This window comes from Macaca mulatta, chromosome 3 (genome assembly GCF_049350105.2).
Source record: "Macaca mulatta isolate MMU2019108-1 chromosome 3, T2T-MMU8v2.0, whole genome shotgun sequence".
Classification (NCBI taxonomy): domain Eukaryota; kingdom Metazoa; phylum Chordata; class Mammalia; order Primates; family Cercopithecidae; genus Macaca; species Macaca mulatta.
Window position 1 is genome coordinate 43698251 of NC_133408.1, and position 14044 is coordinate 43712294.

Sequence of the window (14044 nt, forward strand, 5' to 3'; positions counted from 1 at the left end):
CTGAGCTCGACAGATATGACCTCATTTTGCCTTCCCCACAACCCTACAACGAGCCACGGTCCCCCAGCGGGCCATGAAGCAGAGCAAGGATTCCTCCCCCCAGGTCAGAGCAGGTCACCAGCACAGTCCTACTGGCCCTATTTGGCCAAAATGCAATGCAAGCCGGGCACTGTGGCTTGCTCCCGTAATCCCAACACCTGGGAGGCTGAGGTGGGAGACTCGTTTGAGGACAGGAGTTCCAGAACAGCCTGGGCAACATAGGGAGACTCTGTCTCTATAAAAAATATTTAAAAATTAGTAAGGCATGGTGGCGCATGCCTGTCACCTCAGCTACTCAGGAGGCTGAGGCAGGAGGATCACTTGAGCCCCAGAGGTAGAGGCGGCAGTGAACTATGATCACACCACTATACTCCAGCCTGGGCAACACAGTAAGACCCTGTCTCTAAAAAAAAAAAAAAAAAAAAAAAGAAAGAAAGAAAAGAAAATGCAAAGACCCAAGTGTCAGCCCAGGAGCTCCAGGCAGAGGGAAAAACATAGCAGTGCCCCAGAGAGCAAGACAAAAACATCCAGGCCGGGCGCAATGGCTCACGACGGTAACCCCAGCACTTTGGGAGGCAGAGGCAGATGGATCACCTGAGGTCAAGAGTTTGAGACCAGCGTGGCCAACATGGTGAAACCCCATCTCTACAAAAATGAGCCGGGCGTGGTGGCGGGTGCCTGTAGCCCCAGCTACTCAGGAGGCTGAGGCAGGAGAATCCCTCAAACCCAGGAGGTGGAGTTAGCAGTGAGCCGAGATCATACCATTGCACTCCAGCCTGGGCAACAGAGCGAGACTCTGTCTCAAAAAAGAAAAAAAAAAATCCAGACACTTCTTCCTAGAGGGTCTCAGTGGGTGCAAGGCAGGGAGGCACCCACAACAAAGAACCTCACCGTTTGCCAACACTGAGTCAAGTCCCCCCGGCCACAGCGGCCACTTAAAGGGAAAAGGACAACGGGGTCCAGCCTCTCGCTGTGACCCTGCCTGAGGCGGTGCTGGACTCACGACACACAGAGTCAACGGCAGAAAGGCACTCACAAAACCTGAGGTTCTGGCAATACAGACGCCATCACAGCCCTGGCCCTGCACAGTAATCTTGTGGGCAGCGATGTCCGTGACCGTGAACCCCATGGGTCATGTGGCAGATGCATCCTGGCCTGTGAAACCATCATGCCATGTACTTGACTTACATCAAACTCGACCCCCTCTGGCTCCAGCTCCCAAGGCTGCTAAGGAGCTGCTGTCAGCCGGGCACGATGGCTCACAACTGTAATCCCAGCACTTTGGGAGGCCGAGGCGGGCGGATCACGAGGTCAGGAGATCGAGACCATCCTGGCTAACACGGTGAAACCCCGTCTCTACTAAAAATACAAAAAAAATTAGCCGAGCCTGGTGGCGGGCTCCTGTAGTCCCAGCTACTCGGGAGGCTGAGGCAGGAGAATGGCGTGAACCCAGGAGGCGGAGGTTGCAGTGAGCAGAGATCGCGCCAGTGCACTCCAGCCTGGGCGACAGAGCGGGACATGGAGCTGCTGTCGAGACATGGAAGGTGATTTGTCTTTTTTTTTTTTTTTTTTTTTGAGACAGGGTCTTGCTCTGTCTCCTAGACTGGAGTGCAGTGGCACAGTCAGCTCACTGCAGCCAGTAGCTGGGACCACAGGCACACCCCACCACACTGCCCAGCTAATTTTTTTTTTTTTTTTTTTTTTTGAGACGGAGTCTCACTCTGTCGCCCAGGCTGGAGTGCAATGGCGCGATCTTGGCTCAATGCAACCTCCACCTCCCAGGCTGAAGCGATTTTCCTGTCTCAGCCTCCCGAGTAGCTGGGATTATAGGTGTCCGCCACCATGCCTGGATAATTTTCATATTTTTAGTAGAGACAGGGTGTCACCATGTTAGCCAGGCTGGTCTCAAACTCCTGACCTCAAGTGATCCACCCGCCTCAGCCTCCCAAAGTGCTGGGATTACAGGTGTGAGCCATCATGCCCAGTCATTATTTTTTATTTTTTGTAGAGACACGATCTCACCATGTTGCCCAGCCTAGTCTCAACCTCCTGGGCTCAAACAATCCTCCCTTCTTGGCCTCCCAATGCACTGCGATGACAGGTGTGAGCCATGGCACCCAGCCAGGATTCGTTTCTCACCACAAGCAAGGAATGAAGCAGGGGGACCTGCTCTTCCACATACCCTGGGGGGTCACAGGCTGCAGCTGTCTCTGTGGCCAGGAAGGAGCAACCTGCTTTGGAGGTCCCTGGGTGATATGAGGAGGTACCACCCTACAGTAGTGTGCGGAGGGGACACCTGGGGCAGAGGGGGAGTCTCTGTGGATCGGGACAGAAAGGCCAGCCCTTCTTGGTGGTCAGAGGGCACTCCCGTGCGGCTTCATAGTCTGCTACATACATAACAAGGCTCAAAAAGACCGAGTTTGAGAAACGTTAAGATCCTCCTATAGTTCCTCAATGTGATGACTGGGTGTTCACACTCATCGGCGAGATGTGCCTCCCTCAAACCTTGTTAAGATGCTATAAACACATTACCCATCAGATGTGAAGAAAGAAAAAAAAAAAAGAGGCCAGGTGCAGTGGCTCACGCCTGTAATCCCAGCACTCTGGGAGGCTGATGCAAGAGGATCACTTACTTGAGTCCAGGAGTTCAAGACCACCCTGGGGGCTGGGCATGGTGGCTCACACCTATAATCCCAGCACTTTGGGAGGCCAAGGCGGGCAGATCACCTGAGGTCGGGAGTTCGAGACCAGCCTGACCAACATGGAGAAACCCCATCTCAACTAAAAACACAAATTAGCTGAGCGTGGCCAGGCGCAGTGGCTCACGCCTATAATCCCAGCACTTTGGGAGGCTGAGGTGGGCGGATTATTTGAGGTCACAGGAGTTCGAGACAAGCCTGGCCAACATAGTGAAACCCCATCTCTACTAAAAAATTAGCCAGGCATGGTGGCACACGCCTGTAATCCCAGCTATTCAGGAGGCTGAGGCAGGAGAATTGCTTGAGCCGGGGAAGCAGAGGTTGCAGAGAGCCAAGATTGTGCCACTGCACTCCAGCCTGGCCAACAGAGCAAGACTCTGTCTCAAAAAAAAAAAATTTTAGCCGGGTGTGGTGGCACATGCCTGTAATCCTAGCTACTCTGGAGGCTGAGGCAGGAGAATCGCTTGAACCTGGGAGGCAGAGGTTACAGTGAGCCAAGATGGCAGCACTGCACTCCAGCCTGGGCAACAAGAGCAAAACTCCATCTCAAAAAAAAAAAAAAAAATTAGCTGGTTGTGGTGGCGCATGCCTATAATCCAGCTACTCCAGAGGCTGAGGTAGGACAATCAGTAGAACCCAGGAGGCGGAGGTTGCAGTGAGCCAATATTGTGCCACTGCACTCCAGCCTGGGAAACAAGAGCAAAACTCTGTGTCAAAAAAAAAAAAGGAAGACCAGCCTGGGCAACATAGGGAGACTCCATCTCTATAAAAAAAATTTTAAAAATTAGCCAGGAGTGGTGGCATGCACCTGTAGTACCAGGTACTGAGGAGGCTGAAGCAGGAGGATCACTTGAGCCTGGGAGGTCAACGTTGCAGTGAGCTGTGATTGCACCACTGCACTCCAGCCTGGGCAACAGAGAGAGACCCTGTCTCTAAAAAAAGAAAAAGAAAGAAAAAGAAGAGACGGTGGCCGATACACAGCCGTGTGTGAAGGTGAGTCTGTCAGGGACAGGAGGGTGCTGGCCATAAAAAGAGTCAGCACCATCACAAGCGACAGGTTACCAGCGACAGGTCTGTCGGCAGCCACGCCACTGGCCCACAGGCCGGCCCTGCAGGCTGAGACACAGAGAGACGGTTGAGACCCCAGGCCACCCAGCGGACGGGGCAGGTGAGCTGCACAACAGCCCAGGGCCAGGTCCTCCCTCTGGCTCCATAATCCTCCAGGCAGGAAAAAAGAAAGAGAAAAGCGTCAGGAAAAGCGACAACAAATCGGCGCTCCTCCTCCTCCCGCGCCCTGGGTGCAGAGTAGGGGGCGGGGCCTGCGGCCGGTTCCCGGGAGCCCCAGCGCCACCTGCTGGGCCCTGGGCGCAGCTGCAAAGGCCAGAGCTGCAGAGCTGACACTGACTGCTAGGTCCATAGGTGCCCTGGGCTGGAAAGTCTGGGGAAGGCCGGTCAGACCCTGTCTGCAGGTCAGCTGGGACCTGCGGCATGGGCCACGCTGCTGTGATTGGGGCCAGCGTGGAGCCAGGCACGGGCACCGAGGCTACGAGGAAGCTGTGGTACAGGCATCTGTGGACACGGCCTCTCCCACCTGGCTTTGGGGTGGTATCTGACTGCCAGCAGGGTGGGGAGAGAAAGGCTTTCAGCAGTCCTGGGGGAATCCAGCCTATGTGAGCACAGAGGTCCCTGCAATGCTGTGACCCTGTCATCTGCAGAAGATCCTGACAGGGCCTGCCCAGCACGGAGCCTGGAGGTTCCCACGGAGGCCCCCCTCGGCCTTGGATAGCCCTGCACAGCCCCCGACATGGCCCGTCTCCTCTTCTAGGCGTGAACTCCCATCCCTCCAGCACTCACTCCCTGCCTCATTGCTCATTTCTCCATCTGTAAACCGGGGCTGAGAGCACTGACCTCACAGGTGAGGCTTGAACAAGAGGCAAGACGCAGTGCCTGGAGCAGACAGAATGCGCAGGACAGAGGCACCAGGGGGCCCAGGCAGGCACCCTGGAGGGGCACACACGGGAGGTGCACTGCGAACACGGAAGCCTCAACACCCTCATCCCACTCTGTTGGCAGCAAGTGCGACGTGGGTCCCACCACAGGCCCGGGCGCTGCGCCAGGTGCGGGACACAGGGGTGGGGAATGGGGTCACAGAGGGACTGGCACAGAGGGATGGGTACGGCTTCCGCCCAGCAAGTCCTGGGGCTGCTCTCAAACACCACGCAGCAAGCATGGGTGATCAAGGGCTCTCCCAGGCACCTGTGTGTAACCAGCGCCCTCTGGGGCCACCTGCGAGCTCAGCGCCGGGCTCAGCTTGTGCCTGAGGACACAAAAACACCAAAGAAGAGCTATGGAGCACCAGCCTTCAAAAAACAGACCGTCCAACCGGAGAACGTAAAGAGCTTCCTGCATCCACCTTAGATCATCAGACTTGCCTAAGAAACACGCAGGTGCAGGTCAACCCAGGAGGCCAGAGGAGAAGCTCCCGGAGCCGGCCACAGGCAGTAGGTAAATGGAGGAGAGCAGCTCAAAGCAGGGGCTGGCATCCGGTGCCACGTCCAACCAACCCACCTGCAGCGCCATGCAGAGAGGATTCTGAGGACCAGAAGGAAAAGCAGGCTCATCGGAGCAGGAAGCCTTCGAGGGTGGGGCCGGGGGCCGCCCCGTCATGAGCGCAGCCGTCCTGAACTGCTTGGGGATTGTGGATGTTCTCCGCTGCAGCAGGGAAACAGAGAACTCCCAGAGCCAGTCCCCATCGCTGCAGGAAAAGCCACACCCCTGCAGAGCTGAGACGGCCCCACATGGGCTGGGTCTTAGGGCCCCAGACTCACAGGCCACAGAAGACAGGCAACACCCACTCCCAAGTCCCTTCAACAAAACACACCTACGCAGGAGGTGGCAGCTCTGGGTGCACAGTCGCAGCCTCCCACTGGCTGGAGGGCCTGTGAGTGGAGTCCAGCTGCAAGCGTATTGGGGAAGAAGGCCCGAGGCTCCTCCCGCAGCTGACAGGGCAGAGCTGCCTGCATCAGCCACACCTGAGAAAACCCAGCTTTGGCCTCTGGGTACCACAGCCTCACAGAGCACAGTGTGCCCCTTCCCCCAACAGCTACCGCCTGTCCCCAAGCCCACTCGGCTAAGCCCTTTGGAGCCTGTGACCCACTCAGCCCTCCTAAAAGGGGGCACACATCAGCAGGCGTCACATCCAGCTCACAGCACAACGATGCTAAGGTGTGAGGAAGCAGAGCCAAGGGGCTAAACTGAAACATTCTGGCCACCACCCAGGTTGCCCCGCTGGTTCCACTGCAGGCAAAGACAAGATCCAAAGCAAAGTCAAGGACACAGTGACCGTGTTTTCCATAAGAGCCATGAGCCAGGGCTGACCACCCAGACACCCAATTGAGGGCCATCAGGCCAGCACTGAGAACAATCACTTCGGGCTTTATTTACTGACACAAGAAGACTCTATGGTGTAGTGCTACATTTTTAAAAATCAGATTACAAAACAACATGAGAACCCTATCTCCAGCTGATTCTCCAGGGAAAATTGGCAGCTTTCACTGTTGGGAAACCTTCACTTAAAAATAGGTTGATGTTGGCCATACCTGTAATCCCAGCACCTTGGGAGGCCGAGGTGAGTGGATCACCTAAGATCAGGAGTTCGAGACCAGCCTGGGCAACATGGTGAAACCCCGTCTCTACTAAAAATACAAAAATTAGGCCGGGTGTGGTGGCTCACGCCTGTAATCCCAGCACTTTGGGAGGTCAAGGCAGGTGGATCACAAGGTCAGGAGATCGAGACCATCCTGGCCAACACAGTGAAACCCCGTCTCTACTAAAAAAAATACAAAATATTAGCCAGGCGTGGTGGCAGTGTAGTCCCAGGTGGCACCTGTAGTCCCAGCTACTCGGGAGGCTGAGGCAGGAGAATGGCGTGAACCCGGGAGGGGGAGCTTGCAGTGAGCCAAGATCGCGCCACTGCATTCCAGCCTGGGCGACAGAGCAAGATTCTGTCTCTGAAAAATAAATAAATAAATACAAAAATACAAAAATTAGCCAGGTATAGTGGTGCACACTTGTAATCCCAGCTGCTCAGGAGGTTGAGGCAGAAGAATCGCTTGAACCCAGAAAGCAGAGGTTGCAGTGAGCTGAGGTCCCGCCACTGTACTCCAGCCTGGACGACAGAGTGAGACTCTCTCCAAAAAAAAAAAAAGGTTGATGCATAGTCTAAATTTTTAAAAAGTACTATAAACACAAGTTGTTTTTACAACCAGAGAGGGGGAAACCCCAACCAGGGTTATTCCTGAGAAAGCCAGCGGCAAACCGCAAGGCCAACAGACTGCTCCAGAGTCTGGCCAGCAGGGCTGTCGGGACCCAATGGCTCGAGACCTCCTGGCTGGTGGCTCTTCTCGCAACTCTGTGAACAGCTGGGGCCTCCTTCCTGTCACCTCTCCCCACCTGCAGGGACACGAACACTCAGGGCATTCATGTCCTGCTGCCCCCTTGGCCGGGCGCACGCCTCTCTCCGGAGCCCTGCTCACTTCAGCACTCAGCCCGTCCTCCTGAGAGGTCTTTAAATGCGTCACTCCCCAGACCGCCTGCGAAGCTCTAGCTCTCTCCAGGAATCGCCTCCTCCTGACTTGTGTTCAATTCTAGGTGCTCACCTGAGTTCCTGCTCAGCAGCAGAGCATCAAACTCCAGGACGCCCTGTCACGAGGGGAAGTGGAGATGCTAGCTAGCTCAGGGAAGAGGGGCCAGAGCACGTGGGCCTTCCAGAAAGGGTGGCGAGGAGAGGGAGAAGGAAGGGTTCTCTGTTAAATCTACCGCTTTTACCCACAACTGCCCAAGTAACCACTGCTTCTAGATCTAAACAACGTGCAGAGATGTGAAAAATCCAGAGTTAAAAGATGGTTGCAGGCCGGGCGCGGTGGCTCACGCCTGTAATCCCAGCACTTTGGGAGGCCGGGGCAGGCAGATCACCTGAGGTCGGGAGTTCGAGACCGGCCTGACCAACATGGTGAACCAATATGTCTTTACTAAAATACAAAATACACACTGGTGGCACACGCCTGTAGTCCCAGCTACTTGGGAAGCCGAGGCAGGAGAATCGCTTCAACCCAGGAGGCAAAGGTTGTAGTGAGCCGAGATTTCGCCACTACCCTCCAGCCTGGGCAACACAGTGAGACTCAGACTCGAAGAAGAAGAAAGAAGAAGACTTTTGTACTTGTGGGAGAGGAGAGCTTGAACTATCTAGAAAATTTACCACATGGCTAGGGAGTGCTCAAGGAGAGGTCGGGCCACGCGTGGGAGACCAAACCCCTTGCTTTCACCCTGTCACTGCCTGGTGCTTGTCGATTCCAAGAAATCCCTGGTAGGCACTCGGTGAGGGCTGGGGACCAGGTCATGGGATGCTGGTGATGTCTGCAGCCCCTGAAGCTGTACGCAACCCATATCACTCACCTGCGGAGAAGCGACTGCTGCAGGCTCTTGCAGGTGGCAAGGGACTCCCCGGTGAACAGGTGGCACATGACGACGTGTAGGCAGCGAGCCATGAAGGCCAGCACGGCATCGGGCTGGAGGGTGCCGCTGCGGGAGACCAGGCACAGGCGCTGTAGCGAGGGGCACTGGCTCAGCGCCTGGAAGAACTGGGCGTTGGCGCTGAAGTAGGGCTGCTCCAGCCTGCGGGGAGAGAGGGCAGCTGTGAGGCCCGAGGGAGGGGCTGGCAGGCCAGGCCAGCTGGGCGCCTGGAGGTGCTGCCAGTGGAAGCTTCCTGGCCTGGGGCCCAGCCTGGCTGTTCCCACGCCCACCCCATACCACTGTCCCCTGGAGTACTGGGTGCCGACGCAGACCCCCAGGGTCCCCCTTGGAGATCTGATTTGGAGGTGACCCAGTGGGCCTGATGCAAGCAGCCAGCCGGTGTCTACAGAGCCCAGCTTTGAGTCACCAGCCAAGGTCATAGGCATCTGTGTCCGCAGCCTGCCTGGTGCACCCCAGACTCCCAGGCACCCCGTCTTTCTCAAACGCTGGTGTGCTGGGTAGCAGATGCAAAGAGGACCCCGCATGTGGCCCCTGCCCTTGGGAAGCTCAACTGGACGGGGAGGCAGATGGGGACTGAACACCATGAGAGAGGGCAGTAATCTGGGAGGTGGGGGGGGGGGAGGGCGGGAGATCTGGGAGGGGGGGTGGGGTGGGCAGGAACCTCAGCCAGGTGGGGGCCACTCCAGCTACGACAGATGGGAAGACAGAGCTGGGCGGCTGCAGAGCCAAAGCAGGAGGCCGAGGGGAGTGAGGCCAAGTTAAGAGGTTGGCAGCCAGGGCAGGGCCGGGTCACAGGGCAGGGAGGAGGCCCCACAAGTCCACACCAAGGCTACAGTGACAGAGACCAAGATGGGAGAACCCACGGGGAAGGGGAGGACTTGGGAAAGGGAAGTAGGGGACGACGTTCTAGATCCTTCCTGGGGAGTCCATCCATGCAGACGGAAAGCAGGACAGGCTCGAGGAGCAGTGGCAGATGTGGGGATACGGCGCTGCTGAGGACAGGTCCAGGGGCCCTTGGAGAACCAGGCTGTGGGACTGGGCAAGACCTGGACTGTGGCAGGCCGTGGGGTGCAGTGAGCCTCTGAGATAAGAATCAAGAGGGAGCAGAGAGGCTGGAAGGGAACTCACGTGACTTCAGGGGCTGCCAGGAGCTCCCGGGGTGGAGGGAGAGCCGCTGGAGGGATGGGCTGAGGAGAATGGGGAGGGGCTAGTGTGGGTTGAGCTACAACACGTCCCGCCCACACACACTATGCAGGAGTCCTCACCATGGGACCTGAGGGTGTGGCCTTATTTGGATGCAGGTTCGTTGTAGATGCAAGGGAGTTAAGATGAGGAAACATCCTGCCTAACAGGGGCTCTAAATCCAATGACTGGGTTCCTTATAAGGCCAGGTGAAGGCACAGAGATACCCAGACAGAGAGAGAAGGCGGCCAGGTCACTACAAAGGCAGAGACTGGGGCCACGTGTCCACCAGCCAAGCAGCACCAGGCGTGGCCAGCAGGCACCTGAGTTCCTCCTTACCATCGTCAGAAGGAACCACCCCTGCCCACAGCCTGATTTTGGGCCTCTGGGCTCCAGAATCGTGAGACAGTAAATAGCTGTTGCATTAAGCTACTCAGTTTGTGATCAATTGTCCTGGCAGCCCCAGGACCCTAGCACAGATGCTGAGGACAGCCAGACAGCCACAGCAGAAGGCGCCACAGGCACGGAGACCCATCCCTGGTAGGTGACACAAAAAGACCAAGGCAGGGCCGGGCCTGGAGGCTCACACCTGTAATCCCAGCCCTTCAGGAGGCCAAGGCAGGAGGATCACTTGAGCCCAGGAGTTTGAGAACAGCCTGGGCAACATAATGAGAGACTAGCTCTACAAAAAGTACAAAAATTATCCAGGCATGGTGGTGCACACCTCTACTCCCAGCTACTCAGGAAGCTGAGGTGGGAGGATCACTTGAGCCCAGGACATCGAGGCTGCAGTGAGAGCTAGGATTGTAACACTGCACTCCAAACAGGATGACAGAGTGACAGTTTTGCTCTGTTGTCCAGGCTGGAGTGCAGTGGTGCCATCTCGGCTCACTGCAAGCTCCACCTCCCGGGTTCACGTCATTCTCCTGCCTCAGCCTCCCAAGCAGCTGGGACTACAGGCACCCATCACCACGCTCGGCTCGGCTAATTTTTTTTTTTTTTTTTTTGAGACGGAGTCTCGCTCTGTCGCCCAGGCTGGAGCGCAGTGGCCGGATCTCAGCTCACTGCAAGCTCCGCCTCCCGGGTTTACGCCATTCTCCTGCCTCAGCCTCCCGAGTAGCTGGGACTACAGGCGTCTGCCACCTCGCCCAGCTAGATTTTTGTATTTTTTAGTAGAGACAGGGTTTCACCGTGTTAGCCAGGATGGTCTTAATCTCCTGACCTCGTGATCCGCCCGTCTCGGCCTCCCAAAGTGCTCGGATTACAGGCTTGAGCCACCGTGCCCGGGAGCTCGGCTAATTTTTTGTATTTTTAGTAGAGACAGGGTTTCACTGTGTTAGCCAGGATGGTCTCGATCTCCTGACCTCATGATCCGCCCACCTCGGCCTCCCAAAGTGCTAGGATTACAGGCGTGAGCCACCGTGCCCAGGCAAAAAACTGTTTTTTTAAAGAATACAGGAAGTGTGGCTCATGAGACTGGTTATCTACTTTGTGTGTGTGTGTGTGTGTGTGTGTAGATGGGGGTCTACTCTGTGTGTGTGTGTGTGTGTGTGTGTGTGTGTGTGTGTGTGTGTGTGTGTGTGTGTGTGTGTGTGTAGATGGGGGTCTCACTATGTTGCCCAGGCTGGTCTCAAACTCCTGAGCTCAAGCAATCCTCCTGCCTCAGCCTCCCAAAGTGCTAGGATTATAGGCGTGAGCCACCATGCCTGGCAGTTAATTTTTTTAATTGATTTAAGTAGAAATTCTCAGCCAGGTTTGGTGACTCACGCCTATAATCCCAGCACTTTGGGATGCCGAAGCAGGCGGATCACCTGAGGTCAGGAGTTCGAGACTGGCCAAAATGGCAAAACCCTGTCTCTACTAAAAATACAAAAATTAGCCAGGTGGGCCAGGTGCGGTGGCTCATGTCTGTAATCCCAGCACTTTGGGAGGCAAAGGAGGGCGGATCACCTGAGGTCGGGAGTTTGAGACCAGCCTGACCAACATGGAAAAACCCCATCTCTACTAAAAACACAAAATTAGCTGCTCATGGTGGCACACACCTGTAATCACAGCTACTCGGGAGGGTGAGGCAGGAGAATCGCTTGAACCCGGGAGGCGGAGGTTGCAGTGAGCCGAGATAGCACCATTGCACTCCAGCCTGGGCAACAAGAGTGAAACTCCATCTCAAAAAAAACACAAAAAAACAAAATTAGCTGGGCGTGGTGGGGCATGCCCGTTATCCCAGCTACCAGGGAGGCTAAGGCAGGAGAACTGCTTGAACCTGGGAGGCAGATGTTGCAGTGAGCTGAGATCGCGCCATTGCACTTCAGCCTGGGTGACAGAGCGAGACTCTGTCTCACACAAAAAATAAATAAATAAAATTAAATAAATAATAAAACGTCCAAATTGTCTTTATTTTTCTAAATTTGTTTGGTTAAGCTATTCAAATTGTTTTTATTTAAAGATAGTAATAAAGTGTTTTCATTAAAATGTATTTTAAATACCACCTCTCCCTAAAAAAATCCTAAAGTGAACATCCCTTTGCAGACCTGAAGGTGGGAAACCGGGAGGGGTAAAAAAGATGGTGCAGGCGCCGCATCTGCTGAGCTGCAAAGTCACCTCTGGATTTCTCTCCAAAGCAAAAGCAGGAGGCTCCAGACAGCAGGAGATGGAAACAGGGCGTCAGGCAAGGACGGCTGCTGTCGTGTGGTCACTAGGTGGCGATGTGGATCCGCACTACCCGCCCCAGGGCGACTCGAGCCTCAGGGGTTAAAAACCAAGTCGGCAGAGCATGAAAAAAAACTTTTTTCCACTAGATAACCACATCCACATTCTTCCGCCCCGGAGGAAGTCACCTGTCACAGGTGTTCAGGACATGGCAGGCCCATGGGAGTGACTGGTCAGGCAAGGGGCCTGGCACGCCTAAAGCTTCCCAGGCTCCCATGGCACGCCACCGAGGGCATGGCACCCAGGACCGTGGCAGAGCTGACCTGACTCGAGTGACCAGCAGCATCTGCAGGGAGGATGGGGATGAGGAAAAGGCTCCCACTGTGCCAGGCCTCACCTTTGAGTGAGGATCCAGCCTCCCCATCCTGCTCCCCAAGGGGGCACCTGGGTCTCCTGGTGACTCTGTGGGCATGAAAGGCGCTGAGCTCACAGTGCAAGGGCTCCCAGCTGGCCACCCACCACACGGGCTGTGAGAGCAGCAACCAGGCCTCTGAGGTGTCCCTGGGGTGGCTCCAGGGCCTGGCTCTGAAAAGGATGGTCCACTTCTGCCTAGATGCTGCCCTGGTCCCGATCACAGCAGCCCGGGTGACTCAGGGTAACATGCTCCCCCACCCTCCACCCCAAGCAGGGCTGAGTTGGTCTGGGGAAAGAAGGTGCCTTTTCTGTCCAATTTGTAATCCCCTTACTACTGAGGTGTGTCCAAGCTCCAGCCAGAGCGACTCCTTCCTGCACCACCTCCTCTCTGCCAGGAGCCCCAGCAGGCACAAAGCTGGGGGTCATGGTGTGGGTGCTGCCAGTGGCAGCAGCCAGCTGGCCTGGGATTCCAAGCTCTGCCACTAAAGAGACTCCGGCCGCCCCAGGATGCAGCCTCGCAGCACCGTGCCAGCCTCCAGGGGTCCCAGCGCCGTTTCCTCTGCACAGCTCCTGCCCACGGGCAAGCGAGTGCCACCTGCTCCTTTCACTGCAGCATCCCTGGGCTCCCTTGCCGCAGAAGGCAGGAATCCAGAGGAACGGGGCCAGCTGGCAGCGTCTGGGAAGCAGCGTCTGTTCTGAACAGGCAGTACCCAGCTCAGAGCAGACGTGGTTCTCAGGGGCTGCTGGGCACAGGCTGGAGTTTGTGCACGGAGATGGCATTATGAGCAGGGTCAGGCTCTTAGGCTGGCCCATACAACCCACTGACCCTGGGGCCCGCGGGCCTCTCCACGCTGCCTCCATGGCCCTGCTCCTGAGGAAGGCCCTTGGCCCCGGGGATCCCGTCCCAGACCCTGGGGGCCATCGGGGACCATGAAATCCCCCTCACCCCAGGAGGCTGGAGAAAGCAGCCGTGTGACCTGGGCAAGTTCGTGCACTCTCTGGGCCTTCCTTTCTTCATCCATAAAGCGGGTACAACTGCGTTGACACTCATAGGTTGTTGAGAATATCAAAGGGGTCAAGACCTGTACACCCGGGAAAAGCACCTGGCAAACGTCACATGAGCCCAAAGGTCCCCTCCACCCACGGCAGCGGCCATCACTTCTGCCTCTTGCTTCTGGAACACCCCTCCCTCCAGCCAGTGCCTCCCTTGCTGACAGCCTCTGCTCGGTCTCCCTTCCACATTCTTTTTCCTCTTCCTGGCCAATCCTTGCCACGTGTGCCCCAGCCCAATCCATGGGCTCGCCTGTTTCCACAGCTAAAGGCCACCTATGAGCTGAGGACGCCAAAGCAACTCTCCCAGGCCAGACCTCAGCCTGGACTCAGGGCTTGGCTTAGGCCCATCAACTAGGAGGCCCTTAACAGGCCCTCTGGACCGGGCACGGTGGCTCACACCTGTGATCCCGGCCCTCTGGGCAGCCCAGGCAGGAGGATCACTTGAGCCCAGGAATTCAAGACCAGCCCGGGCAACA

At 56.4% G+C, this 14044-nt stretch overlaps 1 protein-coding gene and 2 non-coding genes across 5 annotated transcripts in view; 1 reads left to right on the forward strand and 2 right to left on the reverse strand.

Moving 5' to 3' along the window:
* Window positions 1–14044, reverse strand: part of FBXL18 (F-box and leucine rich repeat protein 18) — a 59641-nt gene that overhangs the window by 27169 nt on the left and 18428 nt on the right. For all 3 annotated transcript variants that reach the window (XM_077996123.1, XM_015133230.3, XM_077996124.1), the window contains exon 4: window positions 8193–8411. In XM_077996123.1, coding sequence (XP_077852249.1) covers window positions 8193–8411 — 219 coding nt within the window. The remainder of the gene's footprint in view (window positions 1–8192; window positions 8412–14044) is intronic.
* On the forward strand, window positions 2475–2581 carry LOC144340212 (small nucleolar RNA U13). Its single transcript, XR_013415963.1, has one exon. It is a non-coding gene; the product is annotated as a small nucleolar RNA U13 (small nucleolar RNA).
* On the reverse strand, window positions 13176–13274 carry MIR589 (microRNA mir-589). Its single transcript, NR_032632.1, has one exon. It is a non-coding gene; the product is annotated as a microRNA mir-589 (primary transcript).